Below are 24,563 nucleotides of genomic sequence, written 5' to 3'. Positions count from 1 at the left end.
GCCATTTTATCGTCATCAAATCAAATTCTTAACTCTGAACTCTATTGTGTTTGTCATATTTTATTGTATGAACTAGCGTGATTTGTATGTTCTGAGAGGTTAGATGTGAAAGATGCTGGTGATAGTTTCTACTTTTAATTTGTGGTTAGATTCCATGAAGATGTTCCTCTGTTCTAAATTACTGTTCTGCTATTTGTGTATATTCTCATAAAACGCCTCATTTGATGATAGTCGTCTCTAAATATGTAGAAAAAATGTGTTGTCTCTGCAGAAAATTCTTTTCTGTGTGTACAATACCTCTCTGACCCTTAGTTGTTTTGGTCATATATAACTGTCATAATATAACGTGTACACAAATCAAAGTGTGCTAGGTATTCTATTGTGTAAAACAGTAGCTCTCTTAGACCCCATTACCTAAAATAGGCATTTGAGTTGATGTTTCACAAAATTGTGCAAATACTGGTAAACCAATGTGCACATCCACTGCCTGGCCTGGCCTGGGCTGAGGTGTTGGTCACATGGTCTGTTTATATTGTGCACCTCATTTGCATAATGTTTGATGGCAATGAACCAATGTTCAAACCACAGAATTCAAAACGTGTTCATTTTCAGAGCTGCTCAGAAGTTAAAAATATATCATTGCTTTGACTGAGCTCTACTAATAAGACAACTAATAAACAGACTGGCAACGTGGGTTTTTCTTTTGATCTAACATGTGTCTTGTGTTCACTGTTGCGATAACGTTTTAATCTTATAGGCAACTTGGGGAGATAGGAAAATGTCCATCAAGTTGTGCGTTAATGCATGATTTGTTATAACAGGAAGTGATGCGAAAGGTCTGGCCGAAGTTTCATATTTTTCTTACGTTAGTGATTCTCGCGGGTCCAAAGACATTCATAAAACAGGTCTGGGTAACAATAAAACAAAGTATACAATTCAGTTGCAGATCAAACTAAATAGCAGTGGAAATAAATCAGGTGGAAGTGAGTAATAAGCGTTCTCTCGCACGACGTTCCTACACACATCGCATCAGTACTATTTCGAGATTGTTATATTCATTTCGATTTAGTTGACTAGTACATTTTTTGCCCTGACGTATCGTATTTTCAACGGCTTTTTAATACATGATCGGCAAAATGGAATAACATAAGACCAGCTTTGTTGTAAACATGGCGACGCGAACTATCTTAGAAAAATCAAGTAATTATCGGGAAAAAATGCCGTGTTCTGGTAAAAGTCATTTCTTTTTCTTGGTTATACATTCAAGAACATTACTATGAAGATAGTCAATACATTCAAATAATCGTTACTTTCCTAAATTATGGTCAATTTTGACTAAAAAATATACATTATTCAGCAACTCAACGCAAAACTCTCTTGTTTCCGGGTGATCAGATCTGAATTTAATGCAGAGAATGGGTGAAATGCATGCGAGATCAGAGATTACCAATGTGTGTAATCGCCATTCGTCAAAATTCAGCAAAGCGTGAGCCACCAGCATAGCCAATACGTGTGTGCATCAGGGATTATGCCGATTGACACCTTTAAACAGTAACGATGCCAGTCTGTTTATTAGTTGTCTGAGACAGAGTAACTATATCATTGCTTTGACTGAGTAACTTGTCATAACTATGATACATGTATATGTTTTACTCTTTCTAGACTGATGTCAAGGTCAAAGTCTCAAATTATTCATGAAGTTGTTTCATTCATCTTTCATGGACAATGCCAGAATGTATTTTTAATATGGCTTAACTGAGTCAATACAAAAATAGTTAAGATTGTGCTTGATTGGCAACCAATCAGACCAATCAGAGAGCAGATTGTTTTTTTAGCAGTTATCAGTATTAAATTCTTCTCAGTCCATACGGTTCATCCTAACTGTCAATTCTTCCATCGTCTTTGACATCATTCCCCTTCTCTTTCTCTCAAGGTAAGGATTCTAAATATTTACTTGAGGGAATTTGTGTTGATCATTGTTCCACTGGTTACTATGGTGATGAAGAGACCGGTAATTGTTTGCCATGTGATGAATCTTGTTTTACCTGCATTGGTCCACGCTATAATGAGTGTATTGAGTGTCCGGATTCTGAAGCATCAATTGAGGGAAAGTGTCAACATCTTCCTGATTGTCATGGTGATTGCAAGTCTTGTGATCAAGGTAAGATTTGGAAACCAATAGATCAGTCAAACTGTGTTATATCATGAAGAACTATGGGTATTTTTCTGGGCAAAATCAAATGTTTTTACTATTGAACAAAAACTTAAATTTTGATTACTAAAAATGTTGTGAAAATGTTGTCTTCTTCAACAGAAACAGCAGATGAAAGAATTTGCAGTGAAAATAAAATAATATCTAGTATAGCCAGTAGAGTTTGGTTTACTAATTTATATTTCATCTGTTTTACTGCAGTCATTCAGAAGTAATATTGTTTATCTCCATCAAATCTCTGATTTCTTATTTTTTGTTTAGTTTCTCCCCCATATACTTATTTAAATACTGCAAGGCAATAACAAATGGTACTGCAAGTTTATAGATATCAGTCAAAAATAGCTTGAAAGATGTAAACCTCTCTAAAACATCACAGCTATCACATCAAAATATTAAGGCAATTAGCAGCACTATTAAACAACAATACATACCGGTAATATATACTGGAGAGAGAGTATGACAAATGAAAAAACAAAACTGAGAACATACATTAAACTATAAAGGAATTACAATCTGGAAAATTACCTTAATGTTTTGGATAATAATCAAAAAATATCAATAGCTAGATTCAAGACAAGTAGTCATAATCCAGCCATTGAAAAAGGCAGACATACCAATCCAAAAACCCCATTAGAAAATAGAATTTGTAAACAATGCCCATTACAGGAAGTTGAAGACGAATTACACTTTCTTGTATTTTGCCCACGATATCAAACAGATAGAAATGATTTTTTTCCAGTATTTTATGCCCCAAAGAAATGATTACTGACCTGCAAAAATTCACATATTTAATGAAAAGTAATGACAGAATTATAATTAAACTTTTAGGGGAATTTCTGCATAAATCATTCATTTTAAGAAATGAGCTTTCTTTGGATATAATGCCTTTCTCTATTTTTTTTATGTTTTTTACTTTGCTATTATTTTAATCACTTATATATTTATTGCTGTAAACCAATATAAAATATATACTTCTGAGGATGCAATAAAGTTATTATTATTGGATGACATTGAAACCAAATTATGATCAAATTGCTGAAAATCCATTGTATGGTTAAACCTAGCATTCATGGATTATGCAGTAAGAATTAAATAGGAAATGCGTTTATTGTTTCTCTGTGTTATTTATTTCAGATGATCCAAACTTGTGTAATTCTTGCTACAACAGTTTTTTTCTTTACGAAAATCGGTGCGTGTCAATAACTGAATGTCCAAGTAACACCTATGCTAATGAAGACACGAATGAGTGTCATGCATGCCATCAGCAATGTCACTCATGCTTCGATAAACACCACACTTCTTGTTTGAGCTGTTCTGGGGATTATTTTTTGACACTCGATTCTACATGTGAATCAGTTTGTCCACCACAGACGTATTTTGACTATGACAACAACATATGCGGTGAATGCCACCCATCATGTGCAGAATGCATTGGTTCTGATGTAGATGACTGCACAAGTTGTGATGACAAAAGGTGGCTAAGTGGTGAGTTTGCATGATGCATTATCTATGTGGTGTGGTGGGAGAAAGTTTATGTTTAAGCGACCAGATTTATTTCTAATAGTACACTTTTATGACCCCTAAAGGTCACACATCCTGGTACTTTTATGACCCCTAATGGTCACACATCCTGGTACTTTTATGACCCCAAAGGCCACACATCCTGGCATTTTTTTTAGTATCACAAACGTGCACAATTAGGGCATTTTAATTTGTCTTTTTGTTTTTGTTTAACAGAAACATTTTACCTAAATAGCTAAAACAAAAATATTCTGTTCTGGGCTCCACCTTATTACCTGTATCACACTCAAAGAATCTATTCATGTAACTTAGGAATAAATGGCTCCACAAAAGTAGGACATTCTGATTAAAATGCTCATGGCTCAAATTGGATTGAATGCTAGGGGTTTATATTGGAAAACTAAGTGCTTCTGGGTTGAATGCTACGAGATCTCAGTGGCAAAACTAAGGGCTTCTGGGTTGAATTCTACAGGGTATCACTGGCAAAACTAAGTGCTTCTGGGTTGAATTCTACAGGGTATCACTGGCAAAACTAAGTGCTTCTGGGTTGAGTGCTATGGGTCTCTGGCAAAACTAAGTGCTTCTGGGTTGAATTTTACAGGGTATCACTGGCAAAACTAAGTGCTTCTGGGTTGAGCGCTACGGGTCTCTGGCAAAACTAAGTGCTATGGGTCTCTGGCAAAACTAAGTCCTTCTGGGTGACTTTTTTGCTGATATGTAATTTTTATTAGCAATATAATAATTTCACATGTTTGATTACTGTAAGCCGTTATTCAACTGGAGATTTGTTGTAACCCCATATTTTATAGGATATATGTGTGTATATGAATGTGAAGACAACCAGTACCTTGATGAATCCAGCTTATGTATGCCTTGTCACAGATCATGCGAGACCTGCGACGGACCGTCAGACTTTGACTGTAAAACATGTCATCAAAACTATGATATACGTGATGGCAACTGTCTTTCCCGCTGTTCATTTGGAGAGTATGAAAGCCGTGAGTAACACTATTTTTAATCAATTATTAGGACTTCTGTATGCACAAACCATAAATATGGTAGATTGAGGGAGATCATTAATACACGCATTCTTGAACAATAGGTACGTACAAACAATTTTTTCTGTTTTTTTCTCTAGATGATACTTGTGAATTGTGTCACCCTACCTGTGGCAGCTGCACTGGTGGCAGCAGTACAGATTGTCTCAGCTGTGAATTTGGAAAATTCTTGAAAGAAGATGGTTCATGCGAAAGACTATGTGGTGCTGGTTACTATGAGGACTATTCCAGTGGAACGTGTCAGAAATGTCATGTGACCTGTAAGACGTGCCTTGGTAATACTGACACTGATTGCTTAGAATGCAACGATGGTAAATATACAGTATAGTGATTTCTATCTATTTGATTATACTAATTAGAATAAATACCTTGTTTGTTTCTATTTAATTGTTTTTAACCCTGCAAACTGTGATTGACCATATCAATCCTGCAAACTGTGATTGACCATATCAATCCTGCAAACTGTGATTGGCCATACCAACCCTGCAAACTGTGATTGGCCATACCAATCCTGCTAACTGTGATTGGCCATACCAACCCTGCTAACTGTGATTGGCCATACCAACCCTGCAAACTGTGATTGGCCATACCAATCCTGCAAACTGTGATTGGCCATACCAACCCTGCAAACTGTGACTGGCCATACCAACCCTGCTAACTGTGATTGGCCATACCAACCCTGCAAACTGTGATTGGCCATACCAACCCTGCAAACTGTGATTGGCCATACCAACCCTGCAAACTGTGATTGGCCATACCAACCCTGCAAACTGTGATTGGCCATACCAACCCTGCTAACTGTGATTGGCCATGCCAACCCTGCAAACTGTGATTGGCCATGCCAACCCTGCAAACTGTGATTGGCCATGCCAACCCTGCAAACTGTGATTGGCCATGCCAACCCGGCAAACTGTGATTGGCCATGCCAACCCTGCAAACTGTGATTGGCCATGCCAATCCTGCAAACTGTGACTGGCCATGCCAACCCTGCAAACTGTGATTGGCCATACCAATCCTGCAAACTGTGATTGGCCATACCAATCCTGCTAACTGTGATTGGCCATACCAACCCTGCTAACTGTGATTGGCCATACCAACCCTGCTAACTGTGATTGGCCATACCAAACCTGCAAACTGTGATTGGCCATACCAAACCTGCAAACTGTGATTGGCCATACCAACCCTGCTAACTGTGATTGGCCATACCAACCCTGCTAACTGTGATTGGCCATACCAACCTTGATGCTCAGGGATAGATAGCAGACAGTTTTCCTTTCATTCTTTGCCTTTATTTATGTTCTCATTGTATTATGAACTTCAATACTTTTATCAGATTGCTTTCACATTGAGCATTCACAGACATTTTCTATTTCTACTTCATATGCCTCCAACACTATCCAGAAGTTTATTCCAAGATTTTTTTTGTTTAATTTGAATATTCATTGTTTATTTCAACCATAGGTGACATACTCTATGAAGGTGTCAGCTGTGTCAAACACTGCCCTATTGGTTTCTATGCTCAAAATATGATGGTACCAGAGAGTATTTCAGAATGTCAACCATGTGCTTTAGAATGTGAAGATTGCACTCAACATAGGGACAACTGTGTGAGCTGTCAGCACAGTACTTTCTTATATAATGGGACTTGTGTTGATGCATGTCCTATGTAAGTTAACACTCTTGCCCAATTGAATCATTTAATTGTATACTGTATTTGTTTTATTAGAAGTACATCTCTAAAGAAAATGTTTTTACTAATTTGGCTGTATTAGAAGTGCACCCGAATACATGTATAAACTGAAAGTTGCATTTGTTGTATGTTGAGTCATAAAATATTATTATTTTGACCTTATAGAAACACCTCGGCAATTTACATAAGCACATACACTATTAATAGAACAAATACAGTATCATGTGCTGGACCATGAACAAATTGCTTACTTAACTGTAGTTTCATTTACATATTAAATGCATGCTACTACTGTAAAATCCTTTTATTTTTCACTTAATTTATTTTCGCTATTTTTGCTGAAGGAATGATTCAGTGAAAATAAAATTCAGCGAATATACTTTTTTTTCTATATTTTACATTCAACTTGTCAAATATCAGTGAAAATAAATTCCATACAGAACACCCAAAAAGTCTTTTCAGCGAAAATTGATTCCAGCTGAGTATTGGGTAATTGCATCAATTGGGTATTCCCAATTTACAGTTATTTCCTTGAAAATTCTTCTATTCATTACTATAGTAATTTTCATCATTGTAGATTCTGAGAAGTACATGAGATAAAGATGTTCATTGTTAACTTTTTTTTCTTTGGTCTTAGGTATTATACTGAGGATGGTAATGAGTGTGTGCGGACTGAAGCAGGTTGTCCATCATTTTGCAAACAATGTAATCAGATTGGTGACTGCGAAGGTAATATACTGTATGCTGTTTAACACTAACACCGTTCAATAATGCAGTTTTAAAAATAGAATGCTTTTTAAATGCCATAATTTTCACAAATTCATGTGTATTTTCCATAATTTCTTTGTTAATTCAGATCCAAATGGACTTTATGTATCATTTCCCCAAACTCTAGATTAAATCTTCCCATAATGATGTAACATGGTGATGGTTGTGGCAATGGATTTATGGGTTGAAGTTTCAGTTGCAGAAAGCATGAATGTTTTTTTATGGAAATTTTATTATCTAAGGCGTTTGCCCTGAAAGATTATTGTGCCTCATTCAAATCTGAAGAATACACTTTCTTAGGATATAGAAGTCATTCGGTAATGTCCACTACCCATGAGTCTTTGCAAGTCAATCTTAGGCTGCCATGCATCCATCAACATGTGATTTACTATAAAATACAGTCACGCCATCATGAAATTCACTGTACAAGGACAAATTTGCACAGGTTTATTAAGTGAATGGTGACAAAAGTTTACTTTGATGTTTAAAGGGTTAATAATATGCAAATTACTCAATTAATATGCATATACGGTATATAGAACTATTTTGTGAGTGGTGATTAAAGAGTTAATGATATGCAAATTACCTAATTAATATGCACATAGTATATAGAACTATTTTGTGAATAGTGACAAAAGTTGACTGCTGCTCAAAGGGTCAATGATATGCAAATTACCTAATTAATATGCATATACGGTATATAGAACTATTTTGTGAATGGTGCTCAAAGGGTTAATGGTATGCAAATTACTTAATTAAATATGCATATACGGTATATAGAACTATTTTGTGAATGGTAACAAAAGTTGACTTTGGTGCTCAAAGGGTCAATGATATGCAAATTACCTAATTAATATGCACATACGGTATGTAGAGCTATTTTGTGAATAGGAACAAAAGTTGACTTTCGTACTCAAGAGGTTAATGATATGCAAATTACCTAATTAATATGCACATACGGTATATAGAACTATTTTGTGAATGGTAACAAAAGTTGACTTTGGTGCTCAAAGGGTCAATGATATGCACATACGGTATGTAGAGCTATTTTGTGAATAGGAACAAAAGTTGACTTTGGTGCTCAAAGGGTTAATGATATGCAAATTACCTAATTAATATGCACATACTGTATAAACCCTCCAGGAAAATGGTGAATTGACGAAAATGGGGGGGGGGGGGCTTACAAACGGATAAAAGTTAAAACTTCTCCAGAGTAATAATTTATGCAAATTTACTCATAAACACATCGTCGTGTGTATGATACTAGAGTGTCTTCTTCGACTATCATCGTTCAAATTAACTTGAGGATCGGTCGTTACGCCCCGGGGTCACAAATCACTCTTGGGTGCGTTTACTAAGTGGAACAGCATTCGACCCTGCATTTCACGGAAATATTGGTCTGTACGTTTTGGGGTAACGAAAGTATATTCTAAACGAAATTTCAAATAAAAACTAACACAACTGCATTGCCTTCATGGTTGCGCAATCCGGTCATGCTGCGTTTCACAATTGTTGATTATTACTCAGTATAGTGATTATAATAACGTACAAAAAAATAAATTTGTTGAATTGTTATAATTATTAAATTGCAAATAAAATTTAACTTAGTTTCATTGTAAGCAAATGATTCCGGTCGCATATATATGCTCGATGCTGTCAGGTATCTGCCATGTTCTTTCTAGTGCACAAGTTGTCCTAATAGGTCAAATCCCTAATTAACCAATCAAAATGCTGGATGATGCCAAAGTGTTCAAATTACCATAGCTCATTTGAATATGTTAATGTTGAATGCAACGCGAAAAAGATTTGATGTTGTAGTATGATATTTTGGCTTAGATTTTGATATGGAAACGGTATGATTTATTTTTTCAAATAAAAAATAGTTCTTTTCAAAAGATAAACTGAGCATTAGAAGAATAATTCAACATTGTTTACAGTGATAACTACCATTGTCGAAACGAAGCTTGCCCATTCACACTAGTCACAATAAACACGCTCTTAAAAACTTAAATAGACTATTTTAAGCGTCAGGAAAGATTGAAATGTCTAAAAAATGACGCCAAAATATGCAAAAAACAACTTTAACTTTGGTAAAAGTGATTTTTTTTGACTTCTTGTTAAAAACCGTAAGTCTGATTGCTTTGATATTATTTATATAGGTACTACATGTGGACCTCTCTCAGATTTGTTCATTTCATGATCATATCTTCAATTCTATAATTTTGATGAATATTTTTGTAATTTTTGGTAAAAAGTGATATTTTCGACTTCTTGTTAAAAACTGCAAGTTCAATTGCTTTGATATTACATATATAGGTATAACATGTGGACCTCTCTCAGAATTGTTCATTTTGTGATGATATCAATTCTCTAATTTGATGAATATTTTTGTCATTTTTGGTAAAAAGTGATATTTTCGACTTCTTTAAACAACCGTAAGTTCAATTGCTTTGATATAACTTATATAAGTATTACATGTGGACCTCTCTCAGATGTGTAATCAGATAAATGACTTATACTCTAGCAGGGGTTTATACTCGGACAACTACGGTAGAACTATTTTGTGAATGGTGACAAAAGTTGACTTTGGTGCTCATAGGGTTAATGATATGCAAATTACCTAATTAATATGCACATACGGTATATAGAACTATTTTGTGAATTGTGACAAAAGTTGACTTTAGTGCTCAAAGGGTTAATGATATGCAAATTACCTAATTAATATGCACATACGGTAGAACTATTTTGTGAATGGTGACAAAAGTTATCTTTGATGTTCAAAGTTATATATTTACTCTCATTAGAAGCCCTTCGTTCACAAGATGTCATCTAAACTAGTAACATACAGATTCTTTTGCTCTGGTTATTCCCCAGAATGTGACAATGGTTTCAGAATTCACAATGGCCTCTGTTATTTAAATGATGAAACTTGTCTTAATGGTCAGTATGATGTCTGGATTGATAATAAATTGAATTGTCACGACTGCCATGATGGATGTGCTACCTGTGTTGGTCCTTCCCAGTATGATTGCACAAGCTGCAATGGAAAAAAGATCTTGGAAGGTGGTAAATGTGTGGCTCATTGTCTAAACAGTGAATACCATGATACAAGAAGTGGACGGTGTGAAGGTAACTAGTCCTGTTATATTTATCACTTGAGGAGGTTTTTAGTCTCTGTTCGGATTCACAAGGACTTATATTTCGACCTCTGTGCATGTGTATCCACCTGTATATTGGACTTGCCTAGTCTGATCACATTCAAACTGCACAGATATATGGCATCATGTCCATTTTTGTGCTAAAAAGTTGTCAAAATCAAGCATTTATTCAATTCCACAGTTGTTTATGAATGGATTTTGTTGATACATACAGATTCTCAGATTGGTTTCAAAATGGCCGACTGGTGGCCATTTTGTTTCAAGAAATGCTGTTCTAAGTCGTGTGTTTATTGAACAATTCAAATAATTATGGCAAATGTTGTTTGTATCTGTTTTCACTTGAAAAATAAAAATGAATCGCTATTAATTGAATGAAACAAAAATTATACACACAAGAAAAAAATATTTTCCATTTGTATTCTATTGATAGATCTCTTGAAAAAAGAACCATATGCTTTTTTTGCAGCACCACAGGATCGCCCATGTGCTGAAATAATGCCCAGGTGCTGAAATAATGTCCAGCTGCTGAAATAATGCCCAGGTGCTGAAATAATGCCCAGGTGCTGAAATAATGCCCAGGTGCTGAAATAATGCCCAGGTGCTGAAACAATGCCCATGGGCTGAAACAATGCCCATGGGCTGAAACAATGCCCAGGTGCTGAAACAATGCCCAGGTGCTGAAACAATGCCCATGGACTATCTTTTGTAGTGGACGATCTTTCAGAGAATTATGGTACATGTTATCAGAACCACATAACTTACTTTGTGAATTGGTACGAACGAACTGTGAATCATTTCATCTTATGACTTGTTGAATAATTTATTACAGCATGCCATTCTTCTTGTTGGGAATGTGAGGGGCCAGCGGCAAGCCAGTGTACAGAATGTAATTTCCATTTCTTCTTTGATGAGGATACTAAGACATGTAGATCCAACTGCCCAACTGGGATGTTCGAGATTGGTGTTCAGTGTATGCCTTGCCATGAATCTTGTTCTACATGTGATGGTGATACTGAAATTGATTGTTTGAGCTGTGAGCTGCCTCTCTATCATAAAGGTAAGAGATTTCTGTTGGGCTCAATAACTTCTGACACTCTCTCACCATCTAGCTGACAGCTCAGTGGTTGTCAGCAGTTAGAATATGATTTGTATTAAAACATCTGGCAGTGTTCCACAAGGATCTGACAAGAATGCCCACCAACCTTTAATTAGTCGCTGTTTGGACGCAGTCCGAAAACAGGGACTTATGTTTTGACCTTTGTGCGTGCATGCGTGCATATGTCGGTCCGTCTAGACCTGTATCTTGGACATACCTGGACCAATCACAATCAAACTTCACACATACATCACACATAATATTATACATATGCACATCAATTTGTTTCATGATCTGATTCAAGATTGCAGAATGGCAGCCATTTTTATGGATGGATTTTGTTTAAACTTGGTACATACGTTCGAAATTATGGGACCTTGATGCACATCTGTCGGCCATTTTGTTTTAATGAATGCAGTTCTAGTGATATATATATATCTCTGCCACGCTTTGACTGATTATGATCAAAATTTATATATTGGTTTTACATCATGTTATAGATATTCAAAATGGCCGACTGGTGGCCATTTTGTTTCAATCAATGCTGTTCCAGAGCAATTTTTCTCAATATGGACAAGTACTCATTTGACGATCAAGATGTCAATCATTTTAATGTTAACAAATCATCATAATCAAGCATCATCTTCTTGATCCATACTGACATGTTTATGTTCCAACTATATTACTATAAACAAAACAATATATCTTAAATTTGATAACTAACGAGGACTGTGCCATGCATGGCTTGTTTACAATTTTTTCATGAACTGAGAAATAGAAAATGACTGTTCAAAGTCTGCAAACAATTACCAAGCTCTTGTACCTGGCAATTGTGAATATTTCAATTAATCTCCTTGTATTTTTGTCTTCAATATAAAGCAATTTTTGTTTTCATACTTACTTCTTAAAATTAAATTAAATCCACAGTCAAACTCCAGCTATGTGCAAAAAATAAAGACAATTATCATTTCTCCTATAAAATAAATTTATATTGTGTGAATGCACTCGATAAATTAGATAATTTCTTCTTGTTAAGACTATAGCTGCCTGACCGAGTGCCCTGATGGTTACTATGGTGACCGCGTGGAAGATGTTGATGGTAAAGATGTACAAGAGTGTCGTCGATGTCACTATAACTGTAAAACATGTCAAGGTCCAATGGATGATGATTGTACTTCATGTCAAGAACATTTAGTCTGGAATCGGCATAGCTGTCGCACAGATTGCGGTCCTGGGTAGGCTACAATAAGTATAACTGCGTGAATGAATGAATTACTATAATAGTAAAACATTTAAATTTAGAAAATGTATGCAAGTTTGAACAAGTTTTCTAGGTCCTGTTAGTGTCATTATATACAAGATTCACACAGACCCTTCCACTTTGTTTGAAGAACCTCAGTGTTGAAATTTCCTCAACATAAAAATTCTTTCTGCAAATTATTAATTATTTTTCTTTATATAGATTTTTTGTTTCAGATGGAAAATGTGAACGATGCGACATGAGTTGTGAAAAATGTAGTGGTTCCACAAAATCTGAGTGTCTAAGTTGTGCTGATGGGAAAGTACTTGAACGTGGTGAATGCAAAGACAAATGTGAATCGAATTACTATTATGAGAACAACGAATGTATTCAGTGCCATCCATCTTGTGAAAAATGTACTGGTGAGTATGTGAGATATAGAATGTAATCAGTGTCGTCCATCTTGTGAGAAATGTACTGGTGATTATGTGAGATATAGAATGTAATCAGTGCCATCCATTTTGTGAGAAATGTACTGGTACTGATTGTAATCAGTGCCATACAACTTGTGAGAAATGTTCTGGTAAGTATGAGAGATATAGGATGTAATCAGTGCCATCCATCTTGTGAGAAATGTACTGGTGAGTATGAGAGATATAGAATGTAATCAGTGCCATCCATCTTGTGAGAAATGTACTGGTGAGTATGTGAGATATAGAATGTATTCAGTGCCATCCATCTTGTGAGAAATGTACTGGTGATTATGTGAGATATAGAATGTAATCAGTGCCATCCAACTTGTGAGAAATGTACTGGTGAGTATGAGAGATATAGAATGTAATCAGTGCCATCCATCTTGTGAAAAATGTACTGGTGAGTATGAGAGATATAGCTTGTAATCAGTGCCATACAACTTGTGAGAAATGTACTGGTGAGTATGTGAGATATAGAATGTAATCAGTGCCATCCATCTTGTGAGAAATGTACTGGTGAGTATGAGAGATATAGAATGTAATCAGTGCCATCCATCTTGTGAGAAATGTACTGGTGAGTATGAGAGATATAGAATGTAATCAGTGCCATCCATCTTGTGAGAAATGTACTGGTGAGTATGTGAGATATAGAATGTATTCAGCGCCATCCATCTTGTGAGAAATGTACTGGTGAGTATGAGAGATATAGATTGTAATCAGTGCCATCCATCTTGTGAGAAATGTACTGGTGAGTATGAGAGATATAGAATGTAATCAGTGCCATCCATCTTGTGAGAAATGTACTGGTGAGTATGAGAGATATAGAATGTATTCAGTGCCATCCATCTTGTGAGAAATGTACTGGTGAGTATGTGAGATATAGAATGTATTCAGTGCCATCCATCTTGTGAGAAATGTACTGGTGAGTATGTGAGATATAGAATGTAATCAGTGCCATACAACTTGTGAGAAATGTACTGGTGAGTATGAGAGATATAGAATGTAATCAGTGCCATCCATCTTGTGAGAAATGTACTGGTGAGTATGAGAGATATAGAATGTAATCAGTGCCATCCATCTTGTGAGAAATGTACTGGTGAGTATGAGAGATATAGAATGTATTCAGTGCCATCCATCTTGTGAGAAATGTACTGGTGAGTATGTGAGATATAGAATGTATTCAGTGCCATCCATCTTGTGAGAAATGTACTGGTGAGTATGTGAGATATAGAATGTATTCAGTGCCATCCATCTTGTGAGAAATGTACTGGTGAGTATGTGAGATATAGAATGTATTCAGCGCCATCCATCTTGTGAGAAATGTACTGGTGAGTATGTGAGATATTGAATGTTATAAGTGCCATCCATCTTGTGAGAAATGTTCTGGTGAGTATGTGGGATATAGAATGTAATCAGTGCCATCCATCTTGTGAGAAATGTACTGGTGAGTCTGTGAGTTGTAGAATGTAATCAATGCCATCCATCTTGTGAGAAATGTACTGGTGATTGTGTGAGATATAGAATGTATTCAGTGCCATCCATCTTGTGAGAAATGTACTGGTGATTATGTGAGATATAGAATGTATTCAGTGCCATCCATCTTGTGAGAAATGTACTGGTGAGTATGTGAGATATAGAATGTATTCAGCGCCATCCATCTTGTGAGAAATGTACTGGTGAGTATGTGAGATATAGAATGTATTCAGTGCCATCCATCTTGTGAGAAATGTACTGGTGAGTATGTGAGATATAGAATGTATTCAGTGCCATCCATCTTGTGAGAAATGTACTGGTGAGTATGTGAGATATAGAATGTATTCAGTGCCGTCCATCTTGTGAGAAATGTACTGGTGAGTATGCAAGATATAGAATGTATTCAGTGCCATCCATCTTGTGAGAAATGTACTGGTGAGTATGTGAGATATAGAATGTATTCAGCGCCATCCATCTTGTGAGAAATGTACTGGTGAGTATGTGAGATATTGAATGTTATAAGCGCCATCCATCTTGTGAGAAATGTACTGGTGATTATGTGAGATATAGAATGTATTCAGTGCCATCCATCTTGTGAGAAATGTACTGGTGAGTATGTGAGATATAGAATGTATTCAGCGCCATCCATCTTGTGAGAAATGTACTGGTGAGTATGAGAGATATAGGATGTAATCAGTGCCATCCATCTTGTGAGAAATGTACTGGTGAGTATGAGAGATATAGAATGTAATCAGTGCCATCCATCTTGTGAGAAATGTACTGGTGAGTATGTGAGATATAGAATGTATTCAGTGCCATCCATCTTGTGAGAAATGTACTGGTGAGTATGTGAGATATAGAATGTATTCAGTGCCATCCATCTTGTGAGAAATGTACTGGTGAGTATGTGAGATATAGAATGTATTCAGCGCCATCCATTTTGTGAGAAATGTACTGGTGAGTATGTGAGATATTGAATGTTATAAGCGCCATCCATCTTGTGAGAAATGTACTGGTACTGATTGTAATCAGTGCCATACAACTTGTGAGAAATGTTCTGGTGAGTATGAGAGATATAGGATGTAATCAGTGCCATCCATCTTGTGAGAAATGTACTGGTGAGTATGAGAGATATAGAATGTAATCAGTGCCATCCATCTTGTGAGAAATGTACTGGTGAGTATGAGAGATATAGAATGTATTCAGTGCCATCCATCTTGTGAGAAATGTACTGGTGAGTATGTGAGATATAGAATGTATTCAGTGCCATCCATCTTGTGAGAAATGTACTGGTGAGTATGTGAGATATAGAATGTATTCAGTGCCATCCATCTTGTGAGAAATGTACTGGTGAGTATGTGAGATATAGAATGTAATCAGTGCCATCCATCTTGTGAGAAATGTACTGGTGAGTATGTGAGATATTGAATGTTATAAGCGCCATCCATCTTGTGAGAAATGTACTGGTGAGTATGTGGGATATAGAATGTATTCAGCGCCATCCATCTTGTGAGAAATGTACTGGTGAGTATGTGAGATATTGAATGTTATAAGCGCCATCCATCTTGTGAGAAATGTACTGGTGATTATGTGAGATATAGAATGTATTCAGTGCCATCCATCTTGTGAGAAATGTACTGGTGAGTATGTGAGATATAGAATGTATTCAGCGCCATCCATCTTGTGAGAAATGTACTGGTGAGTATGTGAGATATAGAATGTATTCAGCGCCATCCATCTTGTGAGAAATGTACTGGTGAGTATGTGAGATATTGAATGTTATAAGCGCCATCCATCTTGTGAGAAATGTACTGGTGAGTATGTGGGATATAGAATGTAATCAGTGCCATCCATCTTGTGAGAAATGTACTGGTGAGTATGGTGAGATATTGAATGTCATAAGCGCCATCCATCTTGTGAGAAATGTACTGGTGAGTATGTGGGATATAGAATGTAATCAGTGCCATCCATCTTGTGAGAAATGTACTGGTGAGTATGTGAGATATAGAATGTATTCAGCGCCATCCATCTTGTGAGAAATGTACTGGTGAGTATGAGAGATATAGATTGTAATCAGTGCCATCCATCTTGTGAGAAATGTACTGGTGAGTATGAGAGATATAGATTGTAATCAGTGCCATACAACTTGTGAGAAATGTACTGGTGAGTATGTGAGATATTGAATGTTATAAGCGCCATCCATCTTGTGAGAAATGTACTGGTACTGATTGTAATCAGTGCCATACAACTTGTGAGAAATGTTCTGGTAAGTATGAGAGATATAGAATGTAATCAGTGCCATCCATCTTGTGAGAAATGTACTGGTGAGTATGAGAGATATAGAATGTAATCAGTGCCATCCATCTTGTGAGAAATGTACTGGTGAGTATGTGAGATATAGAATGTATTCAGTGCCATCCATCTTGTGAGAAATGTACTGGTGAGTATGTGAGATATAGAATGTATTCAGTGCCATCCATCTTGTGAGAAATGTACTGGTGAGTATGTGAGATATAGAATGTATTCAGCGCCATCCATCTTGTGAGAAATGTACTGGTGAGTATGTGAGATATTGAATGTTATAAGCGCCATCCATCTTGTGAGAAATGTACTGGTACTGATTGTAATCAGTGCCATACAACTTGTGAGAAATGTTCTGGTGAGTATGAGAGATATAGGATGTAATCAGTGCCATCCATCTTGTGAGAAATGTACTGGTGAGTATGAGAGATATAGAATGTAATCAGTGCCATCCATCTTGTGAGAAATGTACTGGTGAGTATGAGAGATATAGAATGTATTCAGTGCCATCCATCTTGTGAGAAATGTACTGGTGAGTATGTGAGATATAGAATGTATTCAGTGCCATCCATCTTGTGAGAAATGTACTGGTGAGTATGTGAGATATAGAATGTAATCAGTGCCATCCATCTTGTGAGAAATGTACTGGTGAGTATGTGAGATATAGAAGGTGTATATAAAATTAAATAGTAAATAACAATGTTTTTTTTCTCTATATTTTGCAGGTCCAGGTCCCCAAGACTGTTCAAAATGTTCTCTTAATGCCCAATTAGTTGAGAATGTATGCTACCCACGATGCCAGGCTGGATATTACTATAATGATGGTGGTGGCACAAAACACAATGTTCCTGATGATGACCATATAGGTGGCCTAAATGCTGCTTATAATGTTCTAAGTAACCAAACTATCCCGGTATGTATGAAATCACAGTTGTTGCCCATAAATTAACTTGTACACTTTTTCAACAATTTTGATCAAGTTCTGGAATAGAAAGGTGACTACTGGGATAAAAAAAAAATTATAGAAAAATCTGGTATATATTACTACAGCTGAATATTATTACTTCATTTCACTTGGAGTATTGCAGTATACTGATATCAATTCATCAATCTTTTTAATTATCTTAAAAGAAATATTTTAAAATTGTTTATCCGCTTGTATTCACAAACTACATTGATTATGCAGAAGAATTAAATGTTAGACGTGCAGACAATGTCAGTATTGAAATAATAATAATGCCTATCCTTTTTGATAATAATAATAATAAAATTGATTTTTATTTCTTGACCAGCAATGCAGGAAATGTCATGAAACATGCAAGGAATGCATTGGGGGTGGTGCTAAGAATTGCCTAGAATGTAATATTCCTAAACAGCTCAACAAAGTCACTCATCAGTGTGTTGAGTGTTGTGATCCTAACAGTGTGACAGTTCCAGATAATAATTGTTGTGTCTGTGATAATGGTAAGACTATTTTCATTTCATGTACTTTTGCTTCATCTTCATAAATATTAATAAATTTCACAATTCAACTGAAACAAGAGGTTTTTATTGGCCAATTGCATAACATTGAAACGTTTTCAAATGACGTTATTTTGCACTGTGCTCATTGATTGGCTGTTTTAGTCAACTCTCATTAACATTTATAAATATTTATGAAGACCTTTGTTGGGCGAGGTCTTCAAGTCAACTTTTTGTCACTTTTTCATTATCTGTGAAATTAATTATCAAATCAATTTTTTAATGTTTATTTATTTCAATAATTGAGGTCAAGACCTAAAGCCAATGAGAAATAATGTTTATTTGGTCCAAAAATATTAGAAAAATGTGCAAAATGTTGAATCCAAATTTTGACCGCAAAATTATGGCTTTCAAATTATTAAAAAATACAATTCTCCGAAAAATTGTTCAAATACGTTTAAAAGTGATCAAAAATAAATGTGTAAACCAATACAGCACAGCAATGGAATTTCCATTATCCTTTGGTAACAACACTCAAATTACTATAACTGTAATTTGAGGGACCCCAAGAAAAAAATGAGTCCATCAGTCAGTCCATGCTTTAAAATAATTGATTTGATTGTAGGAAAAAAAAAAAAAATACTTTTGCTATAAATAAAAGGTGATCAATGAAATAGAGCAGTCAAATTGATGGAGCTTTTGTGATAGTAGTACCATAGACTTACAATAATGCTGTACCGCCATTTTTTCTCACAATACCAATATTGTCGGGCTTTTATAAAAAATATTGTGATAAATTCCAATCTTTATCTGTTCTCTCCAGGTACATGTATTTTGAGCCCTGCAAGACGCCAGTATACCCCAATAGTAGAGACTAAGAACGTTGCCGGTATGATTGGAGGCGTTATTGTATGTATCGTAACTGTGTTTTTTATAGTGTTTGGAGTTCTACAGTGCAGATCAAAGAGAGCATTGTGTTTTGCTCGTAACTATCACAGATTGCCAACGCACTATGAGTCAAAAACTGACGAAGTATCCATCTCAAGAAAAGAGTACCTAGATGAGGATGTGGAGATTTACACAAAAAATGATTTGTAGATCGGATTATATTTGGAAACAAGATAACATTGCACTTCTAGCCATGAGGTGGTCATACTCGCATGCTAGTCAGTTTAATTTAATTCACTCTTTCCAGGGTTGTCCCCACAGCGTTATAGAGTATTGAACCCCTACTGAATGAGCGATAAAGCTCAATTTTCATAACCTGGTGTTATGCAAATTAGCTGCAATGCTATTTTTTTTTAAAAAGAACATTGCTTTTCCAGATTCTTAAACAACCTACTAGGATTAATTTCCCGACCCTCCAGAACATATTCGAATCTTGGTGTGAAGAAGACAAATCTGGGTTTCAAATGATGTGACTTAAACTTTTAATTTTTTTGTTGCATCTTGTTTTTTAAATTTAGCATGTATATCAGTTAATGCTGAATAGTGTGCTTGTATGTATACTGAGTTACGTGTAATACAAATATCTAATATCAATTCAATTTTTCTCTTTTATTTTATTTTACTATTATCATGTTTCATCTCAGTGTCTGTTCAAATTTGTCATTCTTCATATGATTGTTTATATTCGTCAGCTGCCCACTCAAACACCGCCACGAATGCATAAGTACAATACAAGAAATGCATATATAGCAATAACATAACCATTATACCTGTACGGCCGTACCCAATATGTAATCAAATTGCACTAAATTCAAAGTGTAATTGACATTTTCAGCAATAAATGGGGGTTCTGACAGTTGTTTTTTTTGGTTCATCTGTTTGATCCATATCGGTGCACATCAATATGCTGTGTATCTACCTCATTTTGCTATAGCAGGATCCGTGGCGGTGTTTGAGTTGGCAGCTGACGACCAAAGGTTAATAACACCCACACTTGACAGGGCTAAATTTTACTATGCAAGTCAACTTACAAAAAAATTTTAAATGCAGACACAACTATGCAGCACATTCATAAAACAGCCACTTCTCTCCACGGTTTGTAACATCCACAAATTTGCATATTGAGTTGAAGCATTTATCCATGACTTGGTTCGTTGAATGAACCTGTCAAGGGACACGCTTCTTTCTGATTGACTTGCCAATCAGGCACACTCTGTAACTTAACAGATTAAAAAGCCTTTTCTGACAAATATCATATCTTATGTTTGATGTATAAATAAGAATTTTACTTTAGTATTCATAAAAAAAAAAAAAAAATTGTTTTTTCTTTAAATGAAAGTTTTTTTTTCAAAATCTTTTTGTCAGTGCGTATGTAGTACATTTTGTTTTTAGTTTGTACCGTAGTTTAACAATTTTGAATCAAGCAATATAAAATTATTACAAGACTTTAAAAGCAATATCGAATATAGTCATCCATATATCATTGCATTATATAAAAATGTTGTAATTTTATTTTTAGTTAGTGCTGTAGTTTAATCGTTTTGACTTGAGCAATATCAGACTTAGCAATTCCAAATATGGTCATCCATACAAAAACTTTTGTAATTTCTGCTAATTTTGTTTTATATAGAGATACATTTGTTTTATCGAAAACAAATCAGTCATGTACTTAATATCAATATTATCTATGCAGTATGATATGACAAGAAATTTTAATAAGTGATTCTTATCACCAAAGAATTAATGCAATAAATCACTGCACTGCACTGTACATCAGTCACAAATTTGTATCAAATATTGGATTTGTTTTTTATCCATGCAGATTGAAAAATATGTCATCACAAGAATACCAGAAAGTATGCACAAAGGCAGTACAATGCTTGTATTGACCGACACATAGCAGAGATCGATTTGACCCTGCAGAGCAATGCGTACTTTGCGGAATTCTTGTTTGTAGTAAAAATTTGACAGTCGAACAAAAACATTTTGAATGTGACATCAATAATCTGGATTGCATGAATGTTGTTTATATAGTACCCCCCCCCCCCCCAATATGGGAAAATTTAAAAGAACGCAGACATGTCCTGGAATGAAGGCAGATATTGCATTTTAAAGAATGGTAAATTTGTTTGTTTTTGGTGCTATGTATAAATAATAGTGATTTTCGCTATGAAATTTTACAGAAAGTTTTTTACATAAGGTGACAAACAGAATATCGACAAGGGTTACTGACATTGCTATATTGTTCTGAACACCAAAACATCAACATTGCTAGCAAAGTTGCTGACTGCTTTGTTATGCGCACCTGGAGATTGTTGAATGATTAGAACTGGTTAGTTGTAACCACTTTTACAAGGGTGCACCAGACACACCATTGACGTGGCAAACCAATCAGCAACTTAGCTGGCAATGTTGCTGTTTCAGCAACAATATGGCGGCGACAGTAACCCCTTTAATTGCAAAAAGCCCATTTTTACTATCTTTCACAAAGCTGCATACCATTTTTCAAAAAAAAATTAAGTCCATTTAATTCAAAATTAACTAAAAAATAGTGATAAATGATAGTGATAGCGATAAAACAATTTAGAATCTTTTTGGTAGTCTCCACCTAATTCATCTCTCTGAAACAATTTTTCAACTATTATGATAATGAATGACCTAAACTGTGCGCAGGTCAATGTAACAGCGCCATCAAGTTTAGATTGGACAAAACCCAAAACCTATCTTGCTAACTGACTGTCTGAAAAATTCCCAGTATTGCTGTAAAGTACTCAAAAATAGTTATTCTAATGAGAGCACGATTGGTACATTTCCACAGCTCAAATTGTTCTAAAAAATAACCCTCCAAGAAACTTCAAATGATCTGCATGTAATGAAAACTGACTCAAATTATATTAAAATATATGTTAGTTGCAAGAAAATACAAGTGATTTTAAAAGAAAATTATCACTTATGTTTTAATTAGCTATGCAAATCTCTGATGCATTTATTATATGTTCATCCGTTACACGTATTTGCTCTTTTAAAATCACAATGCACTTAAATTACATCAGAGTTTTGGTGTCAATAAAATCCAGCCAATACAAAATGTTTGATTCATGTGTCTCTATTAGAAGTGCATTTCTAATGGAGCAAATACGGTGTCTTGCATGTTTTCACAAAACTCTTCATCAGTTGCAGTTATAAAAATAAATCAGGCCCAAAGAAATTAAGATGTTCCTTGATCTCTTGCTGCTGTTGTTGTTGTCCGGAGCTCCCTACCACTTTTTTTTATTTTTTTTTAAATGGGTGTAAACTTAGTCGTCATAAACAAATATCATTTACTTTCAGTAATTTACCAAACAAATTTTAAGTTACCTTCATGGGCAGTAAAAAAGAAAGGACCATCATTAGGTAACTGTATGATAGAGGGCAGCATTCATTTCAAATGCAACACTGCTCTAACATTGTATATTTATTCAGAGAAGGTAAATTTTTCTCAATGGTGCTTATTAGTCATAAATTAAATTGATTTTCCTAGATTGTTTTATGTACTTTAAGGGGTTTGTCTACATTGCTAATAAAATGGCTTTTATGAAGTTATTTGTGTGTTTTGTTAATGCAGGTTGGACGAGTTTGAGATGTATACAAAATTGAGCATTTATGACACAACAGATAAAGAGATAAGAAACACGTTTATTTGGCAAAACAGGGGGGGGGGCACGCTGCTGGGACCATACAAACAGTCTGAAATGCATAGCTGAAATCTGCCTAACAATGAGTGCTACCTAACTTGCCTAGACTAGTCCCACAGCGAGCCCCCCAGTGAGACGGTTAGCAGTGTCAAACTACTACCGCAGAAAAGATATAGTAAAGTACAGCAAATCTGAAAAGCTCAAAAACAGTAAATACTGACTTGTAAAACGTTAGCATTAATGTTAGTATATTAATATGAGAAATGAACAGCGGAAGCTGTAGGTCGATTATTGTAGCTGAAAGCTACGTGAAGTAAGTAGGTTATGTAGCTGTGAGCTACGTGAGGTAACAGTGTTATTGATAGAAGCTGCGGAAGCTGCAACTACCTGGCAGAGGACAGCGGAAGCTGTCCGGAACTGGTAGAAAACAGCGCACGGTACGAGGTTTTACCCAGAATTCAACACGTTCTGTACCAACGCATATTGCTATGCGCAGAACTGAAATTCTGGCATCGTTCTGCGCAAAAACCGTTTTAGCGCTTGAGTTGTTTCCGGGTTAGCCTTCCATGTGCTTATCGTGCGATTTATTGTACCAATATCACATTTTCTGAACGTATTCCTACACAATCATGCTAAGAGTATCCAAAAGAGTCAAGCAGGCAAGTTTAGCCGCAAAATTACGTGGGAAATTGGCTTCAACTGCTCACTCGATCGCCGATGCTGTCCGTCGGCACACAAGGTCGTTCGCTTTCTGATCTTTCTTCCGAGATTTTGACTCGAATATTCGGGTTTTGTTGCTTTTTTAATGACAGTGATGACTATAGTTCACAGTTTGAGAAAGTTAAAACGATGTGCTCACTTCGAATGGTTTGTAGGCGATTTTATGCTATCGCGTCGAATGATTTGTTCGTTATGGGAATGACGGCAAGCTCTATTGCCAGCCGTGCTTTTCACAGATTTAAGCTGATGAAGGCGAGATCGCTCGTTGCTAATAAAATACGGCAACTTTCCAATTTGATCATTCAAAAAGGGCCATCTCAAGTAAGACAAGTGGTGAGAAATTTGCTGGAAAATTTAAAGGGTCACGAATGGGATGATTCAAAGAAATATTTGGAAGTCTCTCTTGCAGTTCTATTTAGCACGAAAAGATCAGCAATTTCTAAGAAAGCCACTGGGAGTCGAGCCTACATCAGTAAAATCTTAAATCAGCACCAGGCAGTAGGTGAAAAGTTGTCTGGATTTGATGAGAGTGCCCTTTGGCAATTACGATTAAATAAAGATAAAACATTTGCCAAATCAGTATTATCTGTATCATTTTTCAAGGAAGCCATTACATCAGATATTCTGCCTCCTTCTGTTAAATTGGCTTTATTAGCAGCACCATCTTCCCAGAAATTAGATCAGACTACAAATGACACTAAATTATGGAATGATTCTGAAGCAGAACACATATTTATCCATCTAGGGGGCGGTCTATCTGAATCTGACAA

The 24,563-nt window shown here is 35.6% G+C and overlaps 1 protein-coding gene across 1 annotated transcript in view; it reads left to right on the top strand.

Moving 5' to 3' along the window:
- The window catches only part of LOC102810404 (proprotein convertase subtilisin/kexin type 5-like), a 79,824-nt gene extending 56,847 nt beyond the window's left edge, over positions 1 to 22,977 (top strand). Inside the window, exons 19-31 of the mRNA XM_085507046.1 lie at positions 1,934 to 2,161; positions 3,347 to 3,697; positions 4,543 to 4,731; positions 4,872 to 5,102; positions 6,253 to 6,457; positions 7,119 to 7,210; positions 10,124 to 10,378; positions 11,237 to 11,464; positions 12,540 to 12,738; positions 12,966 to 13,165; positions 17,716 to 17,903; positions 18,283 to 18,454; positions 19,275 to 22,977. Of these exons, the coding sequence (XP_085363172.1) occupies positions 1,934 to 2,161; positions 3,347 to 3,697; positions 4,543 to 4,731; positions 4,872 to 5,102; positions 6,253 to 6,457; positions 7,119 to 7,210; positions 10,124 to 10,378; positions 11,237 to 11,464; positions 12,540 to 12,738; positions 12,966 to 13,165; positions 17,716 to 17,903; positions 18,283 to 18,454; positions 19,275 to 19,549 (2,813 nt within the window). The 3' untranslated portion in view covers positions 19,550 to 22,977. The remainder of the gene's footprint in view (positions 1 to 1,933; positions 2,162 to 3,346; positions 3,698 to 4,542; positions 4,732 to 4,871; positions 5,103 to 6,252; positions 6,458 to 7,118; positions 7,211 to 10,123; positions 10,379 to 11,236; positions 11,465 to 12,539; positions 12,739 to 12,965; positions 13,166 to 17,715; positions 17,904 to 18,282; positions 18,455 to 19,274) is intronic.
- Positions 22,978 to 24,563: the final 1,586 nt, after the last annotated feature.

Source organism: Saccoglossus kowalevskii, chromosome 13, assembly GCF_978046115.1.
Source record: "Saccoglossus kowalevskii chromosome 13, keSacKowa6.1, whole genome shotgun sequence".
NCBI classification, from domain to species: domain Eukaryota; kingdom Metazoa; phylum Hemichordata; class Enteropneusta; family Harrimaniidae; genus Saccoglossus; species Saccoglossus kowalevskii.
Note: the sequence above shows the minus strand (reverse complement) of the source record. Positions and strands in the feature narration are given on the sequence as shown.